The following is a 24,604-nucleotide window of genomic DNA, read 5'->3' as shown; positions in this document are numbered from 1 at the left end:
GGTCAGCTAGGCAGGAGGATGTGATGTAGGTCTGCAGTTCAGAAGAGAGGGCTGAGCCACATCATTAATTACCCTTCAAACATAAGTGTTGGATTTGTCCATATTTGGTTTTTTTTAAGTTTGAGAAACTATTACTTGGTTTGCATTTCCTTTTTTCTCTCTCCCCTTTTCTTTGGAGGACTTGTTTGAATTTTTCTTTCCACCCCTCTCTTATTGTTTGTGTGCTTGTTTTGACTGAGAGGCTTCCTAAATTCATCACTTCCACCCACGCGTGGCTGAGGGATACACCCCTCACCTCTGCCACCCCTCACCTCTGCTGACTGCCTCGCTGGGTCACTGTGGGGCGTGATCAGCAGAAAAACAGATGGCAAAGGAACTGCAGATGCAAGTCATTTGGAAATGATTTGAATGTTGGAAACAGTTTGCTGTTTGGGGTGAGGATCATTTTCCGGTGCAAAGGGCCTGAGCTGTTGCTGAGGGGCCTTTCGAAAGGCGTGCTTAGCGCATCTTAGTCTGCAGGCGTGGGCTCAAGTCCGTAACCTCCTGCGGAGGAGCACGTTGTTTGATAGATCCTGGCTCCCAGCAGGTAGTCACAGAAAGCTGGTGGACAGGTGAGAGAAGGGAGAAAGTTCAGCAGAGGGTTGGCTTCCAAGCACATATAAAAGCACCTAAGAATAATTTTTGAACGAGTCAGGCAATTCAGAGTGAATAGAGCCAGCAGCTCTTTCTAAACAAACTTTACTAGACAGTATTGATTTGGACTAGAAACTGAGAACCTTCTTGGGATCTGTCTGGATCCTGAGCCCAAGGAGATTTCACAGTAGGGAAACAAGGATTCCAAATGCTTCAGCTGGTGGAATGTTCTAAAAGATTAGTACATTGGTGCTTAGTTCCATTATTTAAGAAATTTGAAAGGAAGACGCTCAGGAAGACTTGTCTATGTTGCTTAACAATTAATGTTATAAAAAACTGAGGCAGGGGCTTCCCTGGTGGCGCAGTGGTTGAGAGTCCGCCTGCCAATGCGGGGGACGTGGGTTCGTACCCCGGTCTGGGAAGATCCCACATGCCGCGGAGCGGCTGGGCCCGTGAGCCATGGCCGCTGAGCCTGCGCATCCGGAGCCTGTGCTCCGCAACGGGAGAGGCCACAACAGTGAGAGGCCCGCGTACCGCAAAAAAAAAAAAAAAAAACTGAGGCAGAGCTGAAAAATGTGTTTTCCGCAGGAAAGTCATTTTTTTTTTGCTTATCAAATTGACCTCCACTCTGGGAAGTCAAATTTTGGCTCTTTTACCCTCAGTAATTTCTGTGCAGTAGGATGTGATGAAAGGGGTCTGGCCTGGGGCCCAGATATCACTGGATTATTGCTGGCTGTGGAGTGGGGTGGGGGAATTGTCTGCATGGCTGTGACAGCCCAGGAGAAACCTCGTGTGTCTTAGAGACTCAGGCTGCTGTTTCTGTGGTTGGTGGGATCTAGTTTGTTATGTTCCCAAACAGTTTTCCAAATGCAATTTCTAGGCCAACTTGCCACTTTTACTGAGATTTCTTTCCCACGTGGAACTCTACTACTGTGTGTGACGTAAATGTTCAGCATAAACAAATATGTAAGTTATTTGTGTACATTTATGTGTGTGACCAACATTTAGTTCTTACTGGGGGCCAGGTATTGTCCTAAGTGTTTAAAGGGTATGAAACCATTTGATGCTTACATTAATATTTTAAGCTTGGTGCTTTTATAATTCCCACTTCGTGGATGAATAAACTGTAGCCTAGATGGGTCAGTTACCTGGCCAAGGCCACAAGGAGGGTGAGCAGTGGGGGCCAGGGTGTGACCCAGTGCTGTCCACCTCTGGGACCTGCTTTCTCTATTGCTGCACCTCTGCATGGAAGAGGGAAACATTTTTAAGTGTGTAGTCCCAATGGTGTTTTGCTTTTTCTTAGGAGTGACTGGGTAACCTCCTATAAGGTCATGGTGAGCAATGACAGCCATACGTGGGTCACTGTTAAGAATGGATCTGGAGACATGGTGAGTCTCTTTTCCCTCCGACCACGCCCTTGGTGTCTGGCTGTGCAGGGCTTGGCAGAGGCAGTGGACACCCGACCAGTGTTTGCACCTGGATGTTGCCTGGTTCTGTGTCAACCCAGACCAGCCATCCAGTCTGACGGGTAATGACCCCCTTTCCGTACCCTGAAGCTCGGAACCAAGTGGCCCACATTTAGGGCTCAAATTCAGAGCTGCTGGAATTCGGTCTCTTCCACAAGTCACAACTCAGCCCTGGAAGGTCAGCGGCCCATGGGGAATGTTGGGGCCTGCACAGCTAGTCATTTATAGTAGTTCCTGAACTTTCTTTAACGACCCTGGTCTTTCAGCTCCACGCTTCCCTCCGGGTTAGCCAGTTCCAATCCTATCACCCTCTTCCTCGGGTTCTCAAGTGCAAGTTCCAAACATGGTATCCAGTGCCTTCCAAGATCTGACTGCAGCCTCCATTGCAACCTTCTTTATCATACTTACCGCGCCCCGCCCACCACCACCCCCAACCCTGCACACACTCCTCTGTGTTCCAGTAACAGGGAGATGGTTGCTCTTCTCCTGAATCCCATCTCTGGGCTTCTCCAGCCATTGCTTCCTTTTCTTTACAATCCTTCCCATCCCTACACATCTAAAGAGTTTTCCTTCAAGGCCAATTCAAATGGCACCTCATCCCTGAAGCTTTGCGTGGTCCTTTCCTTCTTCTGACATCCCAGAGCTTTGTGGATGTCTCTTTGCCATGGCACTAATAGATTTCACCTATGACATCTAAATATAACACCCCTCCTCCTCCCTGGCCCCCCGACTAGACTGGGGCTTCCTGAGGGCAGGATCCAGGCCTGATCCATTTCTCCTTCCCCCTCAATGCCCAGCTCACGTTAGGTGTTGCTCGAGATCTTGTGGAATGAGTGAATTACTGACTCTTTCATGCCCCGATAATCAAGCTCTAAAAGATTCTCTTTTTTCCCCCTTGTGCATAAGTAGATATTTGAAGGAAACCGTGAAAAGGAGATTCCTGTCCTCAACGAGCTGCCCGTCCCCATGGTGGCGCGCTACATCCGCATAAACCCACAGTCCTGGTTCGATAACGGGAGCATCTGCATGAGGATGGAGATCCTCGGCTGCCCGTTGCCAGGTGAGTCTGCCCGTGCTTCCTGCAGGCCAGGAGTGCTGATGGAGCACGGGTGCTTAGCCAGCAAGGTGAATAAAAATAAGCCACACAATCTTTCTCCCATGTATAAAAATACCACATCTATTGCAGAATATTTAGAAAACATAGGTAAACAAAAAGAAAATACATACAAATCTCCCATAACCCCACTCAGAAACACCATGAACGTTTGGTGTATTAAAGTAACAGGTCAGCTGTGGTTTTTGCCTACTGGGATTTTAAGATGATATATGTTGCAAGGTTGAAAATTCACTCAAAGCTACTACTCAGAAGCAGGCAAAGAAAAAAAATTAGATAACATTTTTTTTGGCAACACGTTTAATTGGCCTTGACTGCTCCTGCTACACTGGGTAGAAGAGATGGTAGGAGTTAATTTTAAACTTGACCGTGTCCATAGTCTCTCCGTAAAAGTAACTTCGCTTGGATGCCTATGTCTTTGGGAAAATGCTTGCTCCTTTAGGCTGTGTCCCCCTTGCCCTGTCTTCACATCGTGGTATCTGGGTGCGACCACAGAGTGGCAGGAAGATGGGGGCTTGAGTTCACACGTGGACCCTTGCTGGTGTCTGCTCTGGACAGGCCGATCTTGTTTGGCTTTGGTGCTCTGTCGGCCTTTCAGAACTTACGAGCTCGTGTGCATACGGGGCCTTATGTGGCAGCCTCTTCATCCTGTCCAGACGTCTCCAGGGAAGGAAGCTGGCCTCCAGAACATTCCTAAGGCCCTTCACTAGGGCCTCTAGGAATTTCCACTTTCCTGTCCACCCACAGTCAGGCCATAGGGAACGAGGAGCACAGCTTCGGGTTCTGTCTCCTATACTTTCTCCTCCAGGAAAGCCTCAGCTTTCTTGTCTAGTGAGAGTCAGGCCTTGCTACCTCTGGATTCCCCCTGCCAGGGGGAAGGGCACCACCAGCTCTGATGTCTCAGGTGCCGCTATATCCGTCATGCTATTTCTATAGCCATCCCACCCCCCACACCGTGAACTTACAGTTACTGAGTTTTTGAAGCCTATTTCATGTCGTTTATTGCTTTTCCCTCAATCCCGTAATATCCATGATCTTGCTTTGCCAAGTATGAATTTGTAGAACATACGCTCTGTATTGGTGAGAAAGATGGGTCTACCTACCTACCTACTTACCCTCACACCAGACGGATTCTTTGTTATATATTTGTGCTTACTAGACGGCAAACTTTTTTCATGTCATTTAAACTGTTAGAGACCATCTGTCTTGTGGATGCTTTTATCCTAGTCTGTGGACAATATCTCATGTTTTCAAACTGCCTCTTATAGTTAGAAGTTCAGTTGTGTCCAGTGTTTTGAATCCCACAGTGAGTATCTTTGTTTCTGTGTCATTGTGCGCGTCCAAAATTATAGTGTAAATTATGGGATTATTGCTCAAATTAGGTTACGGTGGCTGGGATTGCTGGTGGAAAGGAAGTATGTGTTTCCAAGGATGATCTTCCCAATTTGGGATCTGGGCCCCCTTTTGTGACTGGCTCAGCCTGGGATGACAGTTGCCTGCTGCCGCCCAGGGCCTGCTGGGCGTTCCTGAGTTCACTGCGTCTGCAGGCACAGATGTAGGCGGGGGTCTGTGAGGCCTTCTTTGTGCCAGGTCACTCAGCACAGCCTTGATCTGCGTGCTTTAAAAAGCAGGGTCACGGTTTCTCTCTGAGGGCGGGAATTCATCTATTGTTGGCAAAGGGCAAAGGGCAGCCTGTGAGAGTCTCAGGAAATAAATATTTTCCTGTTAAGTTTTTCTTGGTGTGTGTATGTTTGAAGATAGGTCCTGGGGGCAATTTAAACACAAAGACAGAATTACAGTGTGAAATCTGGATGGGTTTCAAGTATGGACTTGGAATGGTTCTATTTTCCAACCCTGAATATTTAGGGCCATTTTTCTTCTAGAAGTTACTTAGCAGTCTGCCCAGAGGGGAGCTGGCCTTTGTGCATGCCGCCTGGTGGTAGTCACATCTGAGAGCCTGGGGTGGCACAGGGGCCCCATGTCCACGTGGGTAATTGAACCTTGCTCAGTTGCCTTGTTGTCGACACAATTCCTTTGTGCAAGTTAACGAGGCCGAAGGCAGGGGTGACCCAAGCAACTCAGCCACTCAAACCCAAGGTGACTTCGTGCTCTACATGCAAACACCCAGAGTCTGTTCTTCCTGGAACTCTTGTTTATGAAAAATTCATTTACCTTTGCTTCTGCTTCTTCTCTGTTCTGTCCTCCCTGTCTTCCTGTGTACTCTCAGGTGAGAGCAGAGGAAGGGGAAGATTCTTTTTAAGCCTTCATGAATAATGTGTCCAGAAATTTTTGAACTAGAAAATGAATTACCCTATACCATGGTCTATTAATAGGATTTTTAAAGCTCAAAATGAATAGAAAAGGGGGAGTGTTGTTTAATGGTTATAGTTTCAGTTTTGTAAGATGAGAATGTTTTAGATCTGTTTCTGCAACAGTGTGGATATATGTAACACTACTCAACAGGACTCTTGAAAATGGTTAAAATGGTAAATTTTATGTTATGTGTGTTTTACCATGATTTAAAAATTTTTTTTAATTCAAACAAATCTTTTAAATGTTGTTCGTTTTTTTAAAAAAATGAAAGGAAGTCCTCTTCCCCAAATTTGAATGGACTTGTCCATTTTGGACTAAGGATCTATGCATATCAGAAACTCTGGGGAGAGCTTCGTAAGATAAATTTTTAATAATGAAGAATTCAGGTGAAGACACACGCCAGCTGACCTGCAGATCACAGCCTTGGTGGTTTTCAGGTATTTTGCTGTTGCAAACAACACTGCAATGTGCTCTGCCTCTTTCAAAAAAGAGCTCCATTGTTCTGCACACGATTTCCCCACAGGGTGACAGGACTGTGCCCAGTGTCCTGGGAAATAACTCTGCAGGGCAGGGGGTGGCAATGCTTGAGCCCCTGGTGCTGGTCTGCAGCTTCTATTATGAATGTGAGACTCTGACCTCTTCGGGGCAAGTCTTCACTCCTCCCACCTCATCTTCCTGGCCACCAGGTCTGAGCAACTGTCCTCTCTCTGCACAGTGCCAAGGGGTTCAGGGTCTTGAATTCGACCCAGAGGAGCTTATGGTGAGCTGTACAAAGATCTGTGGAAAGGAGCTTGTGTCCCTCAAGCATGGAGGAGCTGCTAAAGGGCATTGCCCCTGAATCATTCCTTTGGGCAGGCCAGGACCCGTTGAGATGCTGTGTCTCCTTTCTCTGCATACACATACCCTCCATTCATAAGCCACTGAGAAAATGTTTTAATTGTAAGACTACCACCAATCTCGCTGAACTGGGATAATGTTTCAGCCTGCCCCACCCCCTCTCAACAATTTGTATAAATTGGGGGAAGGATGGGTTCTATTGGATCAGCATAGCTTCAAGGACCTTTTAAATCTATTTGCTTTACTACCTTCCACTTTCCTTCACCAAGTCAGACCACACTCCCCCCAAAATTCACGTCCACGTGGAACCTCAGAATGTAACCTTGTTTTGGAAAGAGGCACTTTGCAGATGTGAGTAGTTACGATGACATCATACTGGGTTAGGGTGGGCCTTAAATCCAATGACTGGTGTCCTTAAGAAGAGAAAACAGAGCCACACAGGGAGGAGGCATGTGATGACTGAGCCAGAGACTGGAATCATGAGGCCACAAGCCAAGGATTGCTGTCAACCGCCAGAAACTGGGAAGATACAAGGAAGGATCTTCTCTGAGAGCCTTGAAAGTGCACGGCCCTGCTGACAGCTTCATTTCAGACTTCTGTCCTTCAGAAATGTGAGAGAAGAAATTTCAAGCTACCTGGTTTTTGACACTTTGTTATGGCAGCCCTAGGAAACCAGTACACTAACAGATCCAAAGACGACATAATGTTCCATAATTATCCTCAATCCTGAGGATGTGCTTTTCATTTACCACTCGCTCCACCCTACCCTCCATTCTCTGTTCCGCCATAGTGGTAAGGTAATAGCATCACAGCATAAAGTGGGCCTCTTCTCAGAGGTCACCTGGGCCCTGGAAAGTGCTATCTTTTTGTAACTAGCCCTTTCTAAATAACTTGATTGGAGTATCCATCCATCCATCCATCCGTTCATTCCTCACTCATTCATTCGTCATCAAACGCTTCGGGAGCACCCGTTCGGAGTCAGGGCCCAAGGATTCTGAGATAAGATGCCACGGTTGCTGCTCCCAGAGCTCTCGCTGTCCAGTGGGGGAGGCGTGGCGGCATCTTTTCCCCAGTGAATCCCTCTCAGTTCAGGGGGCTCCAGGCTTGCTGGCTGCAGCCTGTCCCCCCTGTCGCAGAAGGCATCTTGCCCTTCTGAGTTTAAATAAACGTGTGATTTCTCTTCTTGTCCCACTGCCTGATGTTGATTATCTTAGGAAACTGTATAAACAGCAACACTCTTGAAAATTGTCTTTCCTGACAGTTTCTCCTGTCGGTCAGGCCGCAGATTGGCCCTGGGACTTCCTGGAGAAGGTGCGCCAGCCAAGAAATCAGAGCGTTTCCTGGACTCACGCAAGCAGCGTGGTGGAGATGCCATGCGGTGGGGTTATATGAGGCGGGGCGGCAAGGGAATAAGCACGAATGATGTGCTGCTCCCTCTTTGGAGCCACATGGAGCTGTGGGTTTGATGCTTGCACTGACAGTAATGACCTAAGATCATAATGGGCTCTGCCTGGGGGTGCACGTCTCCCCCTTGCCCCTTTTGGAGTGACCTTGTCATAAGAACAGTCAGATGGCGCTGGACAAGTGCGACTTCTTCTCATTAGGGAGCCAGTTCTTTGCAGAAGGGGTTTGGTGCGGTTTGCATATGGCACCAGGTCATCTGTGCTCAGGGCCCGGTGCTGGGGGTGTCAGGGCTTCAGGAGGTCACAAGGCCACAGTGATGGGCATTTCCTTGGGTGAGGGGCTGGCCTCGCGGCAGGGAAAGAAAGATCTGTGGTGGCTGCGTTTCTGGCATCCTCCTCAGTGCTCAGAGAGCACTTGGAGGCCAGCAATATTTTTCTTAAATGAGGTGAAATTCACATAACATACAATTAAGCTTTTTTAAAGCATACAGTTCAGTGATAGTATATTCACAAGGTTGTATGATCACTGGCTCTTTCTAGTTTCAGAACTTTGTCATGGACCCAAAACCAACCTGGACCCACTGAGTAATCACTTCCGGATCCCCCTCCACGGGGTAACCTCTAATCTGCAATGTCTGTATGGATTTGCCTGTTTGGGATAAAGCGTGCCATGAGACTAGCGATTGTAGATTGCAGTGAGCCCCCTTTCCAGGAAAGATAGCCTTTCCTCTCCCAGCTGAGTACCCGCAAAGCAAGGTCCCAACCCCCAGAGCAGCAAACAGCTGAGCAGAATGGTCCAGGAATGGTGGTGTTCCCTTGGATGTCCAGTAATGGGGTTTGGTCTGCACAGTGTAGTGAGCTGGTGCCGGATTTGGGATGAGAATAGCGAGTGTCCACATCAGTGAGGAGCCGGGAACGTTCAGGGTGTGGACTCGTTTCCAGGGCTGCCGTAACTAAGTACCAAAATCCAGGTGGCTTAGGATAACAGAAAGTTATCGTCTCACAGTCCTAGAGGTAGAAGTTTGAGATCAAGGTGTAGCAGCGCTGGTTCCTTCTGACGCCATGAGGGAGAGTCTGTTCCTTGCCTCTCCCCCGGCTGCTGGTGGTTTGCTGTCTAATTTTTGACATTCCTCAGCTTGTTAGATGCATCCCCCCCATCTCTGCCTTCACTGTCACATGGTGTCCCCTGCGTGCTTCTCTCCGTGTTCACATTTCCCCTTTGGATAGACACAGTCATAATGGAATAGGGCCCACCCTAAGGACCTCATGTAAACTTCATTAGCTCTGTAAAAACCCTCTCTCCAAATAAGGTCACGTTCTAAGGTCCTGGGGATTAGGACTGCAACATATCTTTTTGGAGGGGGGCCATCATTCAACCCAAAAGAGGCTTAATGAGTAGACCCGTTGGGACGGAACAGGACTTTGAGTCACCGAATAAGAGACGTAATGTTGGGAGGGCAGTTTTAGACTCCATGTGCCTCGTCTGCAGTTTGTCTATTCCCATTACTAAGGTGTTCCAGAAGGAATCAGCTGGTTTTCAGTACATCTGATACATGAAACCAGCCACATGAGAGGAAGCAGGAGACTGATTCTCCAGAGCTCCATCTGCAAGGATAAAAGCCTTGCAGACTAAATCCGGACTTCTGTTTCAAATGTCGGAAGTCCTACTCAAATTACCTTGGGAGGGGTCGGGGGAGAAGGAAAATTTTCGCTCACAGGAATGAAAATTCCCGGGGTAGATCTGACTCTGGCTTCAGGCAGGAATAGGTCTGAAATCTCAGGGCCTTCTTGGTGCAGTCAGGGCTTATCTCCCACCACCGTGCAGGCAGGAAGCTTGGCCACTAACACCCCAAACTCATCCACCATGTGAGTGACGCCAGCAGGAGACCCTCGTGGGGAGGAGCTCTGGGAGGAGTCGTCTTATCAGCCCAGCTTGGATCCTGGGACCATCTCTGAGCCAGTGGCTGTGACCACAGGACGTGTGTTTTCATTGGCTGAACCTGGATCACACGCCCATACCTGTGAGCGCTGGGCAAGGCTATTCCATTGGAAGCATCTAAAATAGATTCCCCACAGGAGACTGGGATTCTTTTGTCCACAGAAGAGAGAAGGGGACAGTGGGTTTGGCTGACTAACGGGGTGGGTTTGTAGACTATGGGCCCCAGGGAGGCGGGGGGTGGGGGGGGCTTGGTTCTCACTCCTTACCTACAGTGTTGGGGCCCTGATAGGTTCTCAATAAAACTTTATCCAATCAGAATAAGTGGACAAGTTTGGAAGTATTTGTTCGAAAGGTGGAAGACTGAAGGTTGTGGAAATGTTCACCTGTGGTTCTGAGTCAGCTCTGGAACTTGTACGCATATCCTCAAATTGATTAGTCTCAGGGAAGGAAGGATGTTGCCAAACATGGAGATCTTTCTACGTTGAGTTCTGAGTTTTTCTTCAGTCCTTTTTAAGAACCTTGAAGGCATAACTTGCGTTTGAAGACAAAAGGGGCTTTTCAAGAAGAGTCTTGTGAAAGAGGCCCCTGGGACTTGGGGGCGGGGTGTTGAATAGCTCTAAGGAATCAGCAGTTTAAAGTAATTCAGTGTAAAGTAATGTGAAAATGTGCTTTACCTTGGCTTTGAAACATACAGGTTTGGAAATCAAAGGGCAGGAGGCTTGCTGGAGGGTACGGTCAGCCTGCACTCCCCAAAGGAGAGAACTTGGAACATAACTGGGGGCCTTTGCTGAACCTGAACTACTTTTGCTTTCTTTCTGGAACAGAATGCCAGTTTGCATTATTTCTTTTTCAATGGTGATTATTTGTTTCTAATAGTGTTACTGGAAAACCTTCTGTGAATATTAAACACCGAGTCGTTTTTGGTGCGTGGGTCTGTATGTGATTTTCAACGTGCCGCATGTGGCCGCAGTTCTCAAGCGTGAAGCCAGTCTTTAAGGGGCCCTCGGCAGGTAGGTTCCAGGTGGCAGTCACGCCAGGTGGCTGTGGATTGCAGACAGGCAGCCAGCTCGCGTGATCGCAGATGTGTGTGATGTGCACCGTGGACCTCAACCCTGCTGGCGGTGCGCTCAGTCCTTTAACACGGTGCTTCTCACACTTCTGGAGTTTTTAAAGTGTGGATTCGGATTCAGTAGGCATAGGCTGCGTCTTACAAGCAGCCAGTGTTGCTGGTCTGTGGCCTTGCCTGGTGGCACGAGTTAGGACTCCCTGCTCCTAATACCACTGGGAGCTGGTGTTCGTCCTCCCATCACCCGCCACCGCCATCACCTCCAGAATTATCCCTTGAGCCACTTGGATCAGACAGCTGCTATGGTTCCAGCTTTGCTCACGTGGTTCCAGAGTTAGTAGGTTAACTTGTCTAAAGCACCATGTGCTCTCTGCCTTGGGCAGGGGTCTGAGCTGACTGGGATTTCTGGCTGCACGGAGCTGGAGCTGGAGATGGCAAGCCTGGCTGAGGCTCTGTAAGCCTCCGACTCTTTGTCAGGTCAGGAGAGGGCCCGCTGAACGGTCCCTCCCCGCTCATCCCCCTTCCAGCTCTTCCTGTTCCCTTGCCCCTCCTTCCTTCTCAGTGCTCTTTGTTTTTGTAGTTGTATAAATGACATCGGCTTATAGGAATTAAAGAAAAAAGTCAATTTATCTGGAAGAGAATTAAGTCAAGAGCAGACATCTCCTCCCCAGTCCTCAGGGGTCACCACTGCTAATGCGTCCTGATTATGCCTGTTAGGGTGCTTCGGCCCCAACAACAGAAACCCCAGCTCCCACTGGCTTAGCAGGTCAGGGAATTCTTTATCTCAGGTGATTGGAAGTCCCAAGGGAGGTTGATGGGGATCTAGGGTTGGTTCACTCAGTAGCTATTGAGGTTCTCTCTGTCCTCTACTCTGGAGAGATTCTCGCTCACTCCTCTGTGCCATTAAGGTCCTTCCCTTCAATCTGGACCAATAAGAGTGGCCAGGAGTGCTATGTTCTGATTGGCTTAGACCAGTCATGTAGGACCCCTGGAGCTTAAGGCATGAGGTCAGTTTCCTAGAAGTGGAGAAGTGGGGATTCCCAAACAACACAGGGCTTCTGTTAGGAAGGATGAAAGTGGACTGCGTGCTGGGCAAGCAAGTGATAGAGTCCACCGCACTTCTGAAAATTTCCATGCAATTGTGATATTCATTCATTCATTCATTCACTTATTCCTTCCTTCATTTAGTGTGACTGTTTTCCAGACACTAATACTAACAATAAACCAGTGAGGGAGGTACCAGTGTTCCCCTGTTTATGGGTGAAGACACTAAGGAAAAACTGCTCCAGTGACTTATCCAAGGTCACACAGCACACAAGTAGAAGAGATTGGAACCCAGGCCTTCTGGCTCCAGGCCCATGCTCTCCCCACTGGGTAGTTCTGACTCTTAAGATGCTTCTTGAAAGTTGGCTCTCTCACCTCTGTGCGAAAGTTAGAAGCTAGAGGTTGAGCTGTGTTCCCACACAAATCAGGCACCTAACACAGCCACCACAAGTAATAGAATAATGTGAATGAATTCAAAACCATATTTCTGTCCCTAGATCCAAATAACTATTATCACCGACGGAATGAAATGACCACCACCGATGACCTGGATTTTAAGCACCACAGCTATAAGGAAATGCGTCAGGTAAGATCCAGGTTTGTCAAAGAGAAATCTCTCCTGTGCCCAGAAGCACGTAGGTGTTTGTTTTTGTGCTTTTATGGTTTGTTGAAGCCACAGGAAATGCTTGTAGTTTCGAGGCTGAGAATGCCTTGGGGTTCAGGTGACCAGAGGAAACCTCCCTCGCCAGCAAGTGATTGAAGCAGAATTCGAAGCCAAGCTTTCAGATTTAATACTATACTTCTTCCACCTACACTGTTGGTGGGAATGTAAATTGGTGACAGCCACTATGGAAAACAGTATGGAGGTTCCTTAAAAAACTAAAAATAGAGCTACCATATGATCCAGCGATCCCACTCCTGGGCATATATCCAGAAAAAAATGAAGACTCTAGTTTGAAAAGATTCATGCACCCAAATGTTCATAGCCAAGACATGGAAACAACCTAAGTGCCCATCAACAGACGATTGGCTTAAGAAGATGTGGTATATGTATATACAATGGAATATTAGCGATAAAAAAGAATGAAATATTGCCATTTTCAGTCACATGGGTGGATCAAGAGAATATTATACTTACTGAAGTAAGTCAGAGAAAGACAAATATTATATGACATCACTTATGTGTGGAATCTAAAAAATAATACAAATGAATCTATATACAAAACGGAAACAGACTCACAGACATAGAAAACAAACTTATGGTTACCAAAGTGGAAAGGGAGAGGGGGAGGGATAAATTAGGAGTATGGGATTAACAGATACAAACTACTATATGTAAAATAGATAAGCAACAAGGATTTACTGGATGGCACAGGGAATTATAGTCAATATTTTGTAGTAGCCTATAATGGAAAATAATGTTCTCTCTCTCTATATATATAGAACTGAATCACTTTGCTGTACTCCTGAAACTAACACAATATTGTAAATCAACTATACTTCAATTTAAAAAAATACATCGCTGTGTGTTTGAGTGGTATCACTGATTTAAGGACAATAGTCATGTGCAGAGTCGAAGAAGGAAAAGAATCCGGAATAACGCTGGTGATAGTAATAGCAGGAAGCTCTCACATACGACCTACATCAATTTCCCTACATTAGGAATTTACCTATGTTAACATGGTCAGTCTCTCTAACCACCCTAGGAGTGCAGGACTGTTGTTGGCCTTGTCTTACTGATGGCGAAACTGAGCCACCGAGGGACTATGTAACACTCCCCTTGTTATTCTGATTCTCTGATTCTCGGTATTAGAATCACCGGGGGAAATTTGGAAATATACCTATACTTGAAACCTGCCTCTGGCCAATTAAAGCAGAATCCTGAGGAAAAGGGACTGGGGAATCTAAATTATTTAAAGCTCTCCTTGTGATTCTAATATACAGGCAGGTTTCAGAACAGCTGGTTGATACCTTATGGCTCTCAGTGCTACAGACTGTTAGGAGGAAAAGACGTCCCAGATGAGATTGGCCCCAGATTTAATGACAGAAACCAAGTAATCCTGAGCTATTGACATCACCTGTCTAGTGGGTGCAGAAGGGAGAAGGGACCAAGAGTTTTTTAGGACAGGCTAAAAAAGCAGCCGTTTGCTGAGTGCTTTGCCTGTGTAATCCTGTGAGGTGTTCCCCCCAAGCCTTGTGCTAGAAAGCGCGGGCAAGTGTTGGCAAATGAGAAACCCTTAGACATGTAAGAATCTGTTGGAAGAGAAGGAACAGAGAAATGTACTCACAAATATGTTTAATGAACAAGCATTCACCAGAGGCCAAAATAACATGGCTCAAAGCGAGGGCTCATAGGTGCTGAGGGAGCGGTACCAGCCACGCGGTAGAAGGGCACGAGACTTTCCTGAGGACGGAGCAATGAGGCTTTGCCACGAGGGCTCTCTGCTTCATCCCAGGGTGTCAACAAACCCGGTTAGTCTCCATGCCATTTAATTTGAGATACACACAGCTGCTTCCAGGCACCTGTCGGCACAGACTTAGAGGTGGGATGTGCTAAAGAAATTGCCCTGTGGTCTGTGTTTGGACTTGAGGTCTGTGAATCATCCCTGCTGCTCTCCACTTTCGGGTGTTTATGCGACTGCTCACCGTTCCATTTTATGAAGCACTCGTGTCCTAACACAGCTTTGCTCAGTGGGCATCTCGGGACATCTTTTTGCCCAGAAATTAGGCAAATATCAACTTAGTTGGTGCGGTTAATGTCAAAAGCAATCTATCTAAATGCATTTAAAATGAGCTCACTGCACAGAGAGTGTTGTATCTTTAACTAGTTGTCCCGCATGGAGAATGGAGGTCCTTCTCATATGAGGAGAGCTAATGGATGTGCTTCATTACCCTGGGGGACTCTGGTCCCCATCACTTGGTAGATGTTAGAGCTAAGAGGAGCCCGAGAAAGCAATGCAGTCCCTGCAGGGGACACTGGGGGACCCACTCCGATCTCTCAGGACCCCGCAGCACTCAACTGGAAACTGTCCGAGGTTGGGTGTTGGGGGCATCTCTCAATCGTGAAGAGTGTTCAAGCCAGAAGTGATTTGCCATTTGGACTCCTGGCTCCTGGGGATGGGAAAGAAGCCAGCACTTTTAGCAATTCCCTGTATGGAGTCTGCTAGATTGCTGTAGAAATCTTTCTACTTCACGGGAAAAAAAAAAATGTTAGTTTATCTAGTATTGCGAGAGACATTTACAAACAACACAGAAATGAGAAGCAGACGTGGGAGCAGGAAAAGAAAGCAGAAGAGCCGTTGCTTGGAGGGGAAATCATGAGAATGTGTGTGAGCGACCAGCGCGTGTGAGAATTATTTCTGGAGCACTGATTTATAAGCCACCGTTCTCCCCGCTGGGGGAGCCCCGGGGGCTCGGGAAGGGGACGGGGAGGGGGGGGGGCCGGGGAAGGCAGGAGGCCGTTGCGCAAATGCTGATATTATGATGCAGATCGAGTTAGTTGTTCTGAGCACTGAAGGCCTCCCCAGCACGAGTCACCATTCATAATTGCTCAGTCATCTCTGTGTCTACATGTACGCTACCTTTCTCCGTCATTTGGGACCCCGAGGGCAGAGACTCTGTCATTTTATCTTAAATCCATAAAGTGTATTGGTAACTGTACTTCTGAGGTTGTTGCAGGGGAGATATGTGGGGGACAGGGCCGGCATGGCCGGCCGTGGTTGGGAAGGGATGGGGTTGCAGATGAGGTCCGCCGTCATCCAGGGCCTGGGGCAGGAAGAGACAGAAGGAAGGGTGGTCCGAGCAGTGAGCACAAGGAGAACCGGACTGTGGAGGCAGGAGGGGACGGCCTGTTTCTGGGACAGTTGGCAGTGCCAGGAGACGCTTTAGTCTTGAGTCTGAGAATCGGGAGGTCTTTTCCAGGAGCAGAGCTGTGTTTGGGGAGATCCTTCTGGCAGTTGTATGGACAGTAGACTGGTGAGCTCTGTCCCAGGAGAGGGACCTGCCGGGTCTGAAGAAGGATGGGGGGAGGGGTTTCTGAGAGGGACTGACCAGTCCTAGGATTCCCCCATAAGTTGGAGAGAGATAGGGTTCTGGTGTGCTTCCCAGGGCCTGGGATACCGTCCACAGCGGGAGAAAAAGAAGTGGTTTTAGGGAGAGGTTAAAAAGATTGGACTCTGGTTGGGGACCTGCTGTTGTCAGGTGCCCAATGCTCAGGAAATTCTGGTTGGTTGGCTGAGAAGGAGCGTGCGGCATGAGGCGTAGAGAGGAGTCCGGGAGAGACGTGGGTTGGAAGGCAGCCGGCTGGTGGTTCTGATTTCCCGAGCAGCTGAGAATGGTCGTAGGCAGCAGGCGGTGGGGTCGCTGAGCTCCTGACCCTGGGGGTGGACGATGGTGGCAGGAAGCCCGGGCAGGACAGCAGGCTTGCGGCTCCAGACAAGCCCAGCTCCGCCCACCACGGGATGCCTCCTACCCTGGCTCTCTTCCTTCCCCCTCCCTCTGGAATTCCTTTTCACTTGATCAGATGCAGTGTCTGTTTCTCAGACAAATGAGTAAAGATGATGGAAGAGGACTTTTTCTCTTCTCCCTTCTTTCTTTTTTTTTTTTTTAACATTTTAATTCATTGGATAAACAATATTGTAACCATATCAAATGCAAACTAAAAGTCTCAAGGTTAATCCTCCATGAACCCAGTACCCTAAAGAATCAGTGGTTTTCATTTTCCCCCATTTCTATCCAGGGTTTGCATTTCTGTGTTCACAGAATTCATACGATTTGGATCAGAGGATGGTTACAACTTTGCCCAGATTTTCTCACTTAATATTGGACCATTAGCCATGTCTCATTGCTGCCTTCGTAATTGTCGTTGGAGGCTGCGGAATGCTCCAGTGAGTGGATGCACCAGTTTTCTCTGATGCCTGGAGCCTTTGGATGGCTCCCCACTTGCAGTGACTTGTGTGAGAAGATGAAACCTGCTCCAGCAAGTGTCACCGTGCACGTAATTTACCTCTGATGTACCGCTCTGGTCCTCTGATGTATTGCTCGAAACTGAATTACTAGGAAAGGGGGCTCTTTCTTCTGTCTCCTTCAGGAGAGGAGGGAAGCAACCGAGCCAGGAATTCAGTAGATCCCAGGATGTGATTTATTCCCACCTCCGGGATGAGGAGACAAGAGTCTTCAGGACGCTGAGGATCTTACAAGACCCACTACTCTCGAGGGCAGTGTTTCTCAGCCATGCTTCCTTACTGGCCCTTTCTAGACGCTTTTCTTAATTACCCATTACATTAAAAACGAAGGAATAAAATTTTGTTGGGTAGGGTTGCACGTTGGAGGGCCACAATGCATGTAATATTTAAGAGTTTGAGCCCCTGGAAAACCAATTTTCACCTCCTTTGGGTGATGTCATCCTTGTTGGGGATGAGTATGCCTCCTCAGCAAGGCAGTGAAGAAAATTCTGTCCCTTTCTCTTACTTCAGACATCAGGACTCAAACATTTACCATTAAGACTCAAACTCCAAAAAATCTTCTGACTCTTTCTGGGAATAAGCAAGGTGGCTCACCAGCCGGGTTTTTGAGGGTGCCCGTGGCCCCTGGAGAAATCCTTCCCAGCATTGCAGAGGGCCACGGTGGGGAGGGAACTGTCAAGAACCTTCCTAAAGGGAGTCTGCAAATGCCCGTGTTCTCATTCCTGTGCGTGGAAAAGATACTTGTGATACCACAACACCAAAAAGGAAAATGTGACTGGTATAAAAATACTGCAATGGTGGGTAGAGGATAAAGAGGTGACTCCAATGAGTTGTGGCTAAGAATCACCCCATCCCGAGAGGCTGTATCCCTGGCTAAGTGTGCATCCAAGGGAAGATGCTGTTTGTCTTTTTCCAGTGTCAAGGTCATGATCCCAGCACAGGGGGCACATTCCTCTGGCAGCTCATCAAAAGGGGAAGGAGGGTAGGCATTAAATGACAGCTGGAGTCTGTACTGAATGCTTGTGTTGGTCACCTAGCCCAGGATGAGCCAAGTGGCTCTGTGTCTGCAGAACTGGTCCTTGGTCTGAACGCAGGACGGTGGGTCACCTGCTGATCAGGATTTGCTGAGGTCCACGCTGCTAGTGGAGCGTGTGTGGTCAGCAGGGACTGGCATGAGAGGCCCAGATCAGTTGGTGCTTGTGCTGTGGCCGTCTACTGGAACAATCCCACGTACAACAGACAAAAGGGGTGGCATTGCTTGTTTCGATCGCTCTGCTGCACCTTCATGGACAGATAAGAGCTCAAGAGTCCGAAGCCCTGGCTCCACCTGGTACCAGCTGGGTGACCCTGGGCAAATCCCTCAATGTCTTTCTGAACCTCAGTCTCCATAGCTGTAGAATGGGGACAGGCCTCCTTGCTTATGTACTTCACTGGTGGTCCTCACGATGAGATTCAGTAGAGAAATAGAACTTACTATGACCGCGATGGTGAACGTTGCTAGTGACATTATCACCATGTCTCTTGTTAAAACTTGGCCTACTCCCGTGTGGCTCCACTTAAGCCCCTCGGTATGTATCCCTTATGGTGAGAGGTGTGAAGCTACATTAACCTTGCTGGCATGTGGTTTCTCCAGTGATGGTGGGTTTCTGCCTCTTCCCTCTTTGAACAAGAGTCCTTTATAGTCAGCTTTCTCTTTCTCTCACCTAGATATTATAACACAAAGTGAGTTATCGTAAAGCAAAGCATGTTTCCCTCTCCCAGGAGTGGTGAGAGAATAGACCCCGAATGCCTGACCAGGGCTGTGGCTGTAACACCTCGTAGGTGTGTCGTAACAGCAAAGCACCAGCAGCAAAAGCTCCATTCCTTTAGAGATGCGAACCGAGGCCCCGGGGATCGCCCTCCACCCAGCAGTGCAGAACGCTCTGTTACGAAAGGCAAACCAAGTGCGATGTCACTCCACTCCATCAGAGATTCTACGATACCGATTTACCAGTTCCATAGATTTTCTTTTGCGGTACGCGGGCCTCTCTCTGTTGTGGCCTCTCCCGTTGCGGAGCACAGGCTCCGGACGCGCAGGCTCAGCGGCCATGGCTCACGGGCCCAGCCATTCCGCGGCATGTGGGGTCTTCCCGGACCGGGGCACGAACCCGTGTCCCCTGCATCGGCAGGCGGACTCTCAACCACTGCGCCACCAGGGAAGCCCCACCAGTTCCATAGATTTTAACCTACCATGACGTTTGAGACAGAGTTTTTTATTTACACTTTACAAGGACATTTTATGGATCACTTGGTTGATGAGGAATGTTTTGAAAGATGCTTAGAGCACACCCAGGCCCATACCACCCCTTCCTCCATCCCCACCAGCCCAGCTCCTGCTCATCTTGTAAAAGGATGAAGCCCTCCCTGGTGGGCGCCCGCCCACCCCCCTGGCTGGGATGTCCTCCCTCGCTGCTTCCACAGCACCCAAGCTTCCCTCCTGGTCTCTTAACACCCTGTCAGAAGTTATCTCATGAACGCAGCTGACTCTACCATGGGGAAGCGTGGCTAGTCTGGTGCCTGGCAGAGACATCCTTTGAATCAGAGCTTCTTTCACTTGGGGATGGCTAAACAGTTTCCCCCAGAAAGTCAAGGCCACTTACCCAGCTCACTCACAGGTACCCGTTCAGAGATGGGAGGCACAGCAGCCTCTGGCGGGGGTGTCTCTGTCCTTTGCCCCAGGGCTCCTGTGATGAGCAGACCCTCTTCCCTTCCTTTGGCAGCTGTCTGACAAGCTCGACTGTCCAAGCAAAATTCAGGAAACCACCCGTATATATTTCACTTTCTCGTAGAAGCCTGCGTCCCTCACCCTTTCACTGCACGGCTCCCGTCACCCTGGCCTCCACGCACCCCCTACTTGGCACCAATGAAGTGGCGATGGCACTCCATCTGTTACCTCACTTTGAGTTCCAGGAGGGCGAAGCCGTGTGTGTTCCTTCAGCCTGACATCATAGATTGCTCATTACAGTATAAGAGAAAAATGATGCTCAGTAATAAATATTTATTTAGGCAAGGGTATAGAGAGAAAAGGCTCAGTCTGTCTAATGAGGGCACGATAAGAAAACAGGAAACCAAGGTGAAAAGGTAATACCTCGTCACCCAGGGAGGTGACACTCCAGCCCAGGGAGGTGAGAAACACAGGCACGAGGTGCTGGAAGACAGGGCAGAGGGGCCACGAGGAGAACATTCCAGGCAGGGGGACAGCACTGGTGTGCAGGAGGGTGGGCGTGTGCAGGGGGCCGTGGGAGAGGGCTGTCTTCTTGAGAGGTCTGCCCTCCGTGCAGCGTGGCCATCCTCGTGTAGGGCCGTAAACCCATCTTGTTTCTCAGTTGATGAAGGTCGTCAATGAAATGTGCTCCAACATCACCAGGATTTACAACATTGGCAAGAGCCACCAGGGCCTGAAGCTGTACGCCGTGGAGATCTCCGACCACCCTGGGGAGCACGAAGTCGGTGAGGCTGCCCCTCTGTAGTGCTTCTGGCCCTTCGAGTCTGCTGCTTTCTTAAAGAGCGAGGCGATGGGTCACCCTGTGAGAACATTCACGAAACAGGGCGGGAGCTGCCCATGCACTCACTCTCACATAGATTCTGCAGATCTCGGTTCTGTGAACCCCTCATTTTATGACGTGGGCTGTCAAATTGCTTAAGAAATACCCTCCTTTTCTCCAAATGGACCGTATTTAATTCTGTTCCCCATCTCTGAGACCGGTCACGCTAACCAAAGAGGAAAATAGCTGGAGATGGTTAGGACAGGGTTTTTTTCCCGGAGAAAATCCTGGACTCCCCGGTCATTAAGGGCTCTAGTTAGAGGTGGTTCCCTTAATTTTCTTTTAAATTTCCATCCTATTTTCAAGCATTTCCTGTTTTCAGCCATTTCTCATTCAATCACTCCCAAAACTATGTTCTCCTACAAGTCAGTGGGCGGAGGAGTGGCAGTGGGGTCAGAGATTTTTCTTTTTGGTAAAATTGTGAGCCCTTTAGAAATCCACTGCAAGTTAAATGCAGAGATTTGTCTGATTCTCTCGACTTCAATGTTCATCGGTATTCCAGGAGTTTCTCTCAGGAGTGCCTTTCAAAGGGTAAGGGCTTTATCTGTGGGTGAAATCACATTTCCGCAAAAGCAGTAGCTTGGCCAACAAAAGAGGCAGGAGTGCTGTCAGCTCGCGCCCGCACTGACAAATCCGACGTTGAAAAAGCTGAGCTTTGAAGAGAACAAGCTCAAAGACAGGCCCCCTTTACAAAACGGTGTCACTGCTGACTTGCCCTGACACTACTTTCTGCTTGCATTTATTCATCTCTGTATCTTTATAAAATTGAATACAAAGTTCTTTTAAGAAAAATAATTGCCTCCCCGAAGAGAAAAATAATTGCTCTGGCTTGTGTCTAATTTGTAACTTTTAAACTCTGAACACTGTGTTATTGTATTTGTTCTTGCCAAATAAGGCTAAACATTCCTATCCCGTGGCTGGTATCATTTGAGACTTTTCTGCTCATTTTCTTATATATTTGACTATCTGGGAATTAATAAAAATTGTACTGGTATAATTGTGGTTGATTTGAAAGAACAGAGAGGGCTAAAATTGTAAGTTTCTATCGTTCAGAGATTTCTTTCCTAATACAATGTGACGAGGACTGTTTTGCTGGAAGCATCCGATATGATCCTCTGTTTTTTCCCATCTTTGAGTAAAGGTGAGCCCGAGTTCCACTACATCGCGGGGGCACATGGCAACGAGGTGCTGGGCCGGGAGCTGATGCTTCTGCTGCTGCAGTTTCTGTGCCAGGAGTACTTGGCCCGGAACTCGCGCATCGTCCGCCTGGTGGAGGAGACCCGGATCCACATCATCCCCTCCCTCAACCCCGACGGCTATGAGAAGGCCTACGAGGGGGTAATGGACCGTTCCTCTCGCCCAGCACAGCAGCTAGCCACCCCCTCTCCCCCCCACACAATGTGCTGAGCCATGATTGATCTGAACTGCACATTACCAGCTTTCTTCTTAAGCGTCTTTCTGCTGAGACAAGGAAACCCGCAAGGCTTATGGAAGATGCACAGCAGTGATTGAGAATTATGGGGAGACACTAACAGACTGAAGAAAATGAGCATGAATGATAATATTGTTATATATACAGTGGGAACAATAGGATAGAATAATAATAACACCTAGCATTGATTGAGCACTTAAGGCACGTTCTAACCTTGATTATTACCTACAATCCTCTCATCAGTTCTCTGAGGACAGTTATTTTTATTATTCTGATATATTATTTATATGTCATGTTCCAATTATGATATAGAATTTATATAGGTTATAGTTATATAGAGAGTATGTATAGATTACAGTTAGTATAATGTTGTATTGTGTATTCATAATTATATTCACAGTATCTGGGAATAAAATGGAAAACTATACTTAAAACAATGGTACCTATCAAATGCAAGTTTTACAGTGCAGAGTTTTGGTTGTATTTATTGGTGCAAATGGTTGGTTAGGGATTTGCAGTGCGAAATAGTGAGCCAGAATTGCAGGGAGAAAGCATTCATATGGTGGCGTTTGATTTTTGCACTGATACAGTCTTAGACTCATTACTACTTGGAGTTTCATTCAACCTGTGTAGAAGAGGTGAAGGAAGAGGAGGCAGGGGAGACCTCATACTTTTCTGAGCGCTGCCATATGGCAGGAATGATTCTGTGCATTCCCTCTCTGGAGTTGCTTGGCTCTATTATCCATCACCCACCAAATATTAACAGATTATTAACCAAATATTCTCCTTTGGATGTCATCTTTGGGTCAGAGGGTGCGTAGAGGCTTAGAGACACACCCCAAATGGAGATGGAGGTGGAGATGGAGACAGAGGTGCCTCATGTATGTGAGAGACAGAATGATCCAGAAGCCTGTGGGTTCCTCATATTCTGAATTTTCTCCCAGGGCTCGGAGCTGGGAGGCTGGTCCCTGGGACGCTGGACCCATGACGGAATAGACATCAACAACAACTTTCCTGACTTAAACACACTGCTCTGGGGGGCAGAGGACCGACAGAACATCCCACGGAAAGTTCCCAATCACTATATTGCAATCCCTGAGTGGTTTCTGTCTGAAAATGCCACGGTAAGTAAAAAGACCCCATAATCTCTAGAGCAGCGGAGGCCAAAGTTAAACCCACCGGTATTTGCAGAGGATATAACGTTTAAGAACGAGACAAAATCATTTTTTCCTTTCATGTTTTCTCCAAAAGTAGGGAAGTGTGCTAGATAATAACTACCTTTTAAATTGAAATTTGAGGAGATTCTTCCTAGAAGAGGAATCATTTAATTAGATTTCTTTGCAGTGCTTCCCGAAAAAACTTTGCCTGAATTGTGCGTGTTTGTTATGGTCATTATAACCTTCATCTTTGGCAGTGCAGTGAAATTGCAGTGAAATTTGTCCTTAAGACCTCACTGATTACTTGAGATATCTTACTTTTATTTTCACAAGTCCCCATGGATTTATTACATGTGGTGCTTCTTTGGAAAGAAAAATGCAATTGGATGAGAAATGTCTCCCCCAAATTTCTTAGGTCTAGTTTTGCAAAAAAGTATCTCGTGGAAGAAATAATTTTTGCCGAATTTCCCATGCCTTTTATTGCCTCCTCTGCCCACTGTAAATGCAGTTTACCCTTAGTCTTTTGTCCTATATGTCCTTCAAAAGGTCTGCCTTGATTACTATATGAGTGTTAGGTTTGGGTACACCAACAGAAAAAAACCAAAGTAACAGCAGCTTAACGAGGTAAAAGGTTTTTTTTTCTTTTTTCACATCAGAGAACCCTGGAGGCAGATGGTTCAGGGCCAGCCAAATAGAAGCCCATGATCATCAGGAACCCAAAAGTCATCTTTCTGCCTCCAGATGTTAGCATGTGGACTTTGATTTTTCAAGGTCATAATTCAAGATGGCAGTTCCATCTGGGTGCTCCAGCTATCATGTCTTTGAAGGAAAAGGAGAGAAAAGGTTAAAAAAAAGTCTTCCTCTCAGATAAGTCAGTTCACTTTCTAGGCATTCCTAGAATTCCTGCATAATACTTTTGTTTAAATCTTGCCAGAATTTAGTCAAAACTCGGCATCCACCCCCCAAAGGGAAGGCTGGGAAATGCTATATTTTAGGCAAGCACATTGCAAGATCAAAAAAAGAGAGCTCCAGCTCACAGCACATGTGGGTACCACTTACTGGAGGACGGCCAGCGTGGTTGCCTCATTTAGTGATGCACAGGATCGTGTTCTCCAGGACCTCAAGAAGCAACCGGTCAAACGATGGAGACAGACAGTGGCAATACCATGCGGTTTAGTTAGGATGCCCAAGGGCGCCTTATGGGGGTGGAGAAGTAAAGAATTCAGGCCCTCCGGGTCTTCTGAATCCTTTCTCACATTTCCTAATTCCACCCTACATAATCCCTGCTTTTTTTCCAAGCTAACATACTAGTGACATCTGGCAAAGTTGAGGATTCAAGTCCTGTTATAATTTGGGAACCCTTGGACCAAAATTGGAATATGGTTGCCAGCTTTCTTAGACTTGAGTCTCTGAGAGATAAGTAATTATTTTAGCACAATTATAGAAAGTCCTTCGATTTCAGTCTTTGCTTTAAGTCCAGAATTTAGTTTTTTGAGCTTGTTCTTTAAAAACACAGGGAGAATTACACAAACCTCTCATCACCAATACCCTTCTCAGTTATGGACAGGTTAGATAGATAGGAAATCAGCAAAGACAGAGATTTGAATAACAATTAACAGCCTTGACATAGGGATCTGTAAGAGTTCTACAAC

The 24,604-nt window shown here is 47.4% G+C and overlaps 1 protein-coding gene across 1 annotated transcript in view; it reads left to right on the top strand.

Annotated features, from left to right (window-relative positions):
* The window catches only part of CPXM2 (carboxypeptidase X, M14 family member 2), a 123,082-nt gene that overhangs the window by 83,416 nt on the left and 15,062 nt on the right, over positions 1-24,604 (top strand). The window contains exons 5-10 of the mRNA XM_029201100.1: positions 1,937-2,021; positions 3,009-3,159; positions 12,313-12,401; positions 20,145-20,268; positions 21,505-21,701; positions 22,740-22,919. Coding sequence (XP_029056933.1) covers positions 1,937-2,021; positions 3,009-3,159; positions 12,313-12,401; positions 20,145-20,268; positions 21,505-21,701; positions 22,740-22,919 — 826 coding nt within the window. The remainder of the gene's footprint in view (positions 1-1,936; positions 2,022-3,008; positions 3,160-12,312; positions 12,402-20,144; positions 20,269-21,504; positions 21,702-22,739; positions 22,920-24,604) is intronic.

The sequence above is a fragment of the Monodon monoceros genome, unplaced genomic scaffold (genome assembly GCF_005190385.1).
Source record: "Monodon monoceros isolate NGI ecotype Baffin Bay Population unplaced genomic scaffold, NGI_Narwhal_1 Super_Scaffold_4, whole genome shotgun sequence".
Taxonomy (NCBI): domain Eukaryota; kingdom Metazoa; phylum Chordata; class Mammalia; order Artiodactyla; family Monodontidae; genus Monodon; species Monodon monoceros.
The sequence above is the reverse complement of the archived record's forward strand: the minus strand, read 5'-3'. Positions and strand labels throughout refer to the sequence as shown.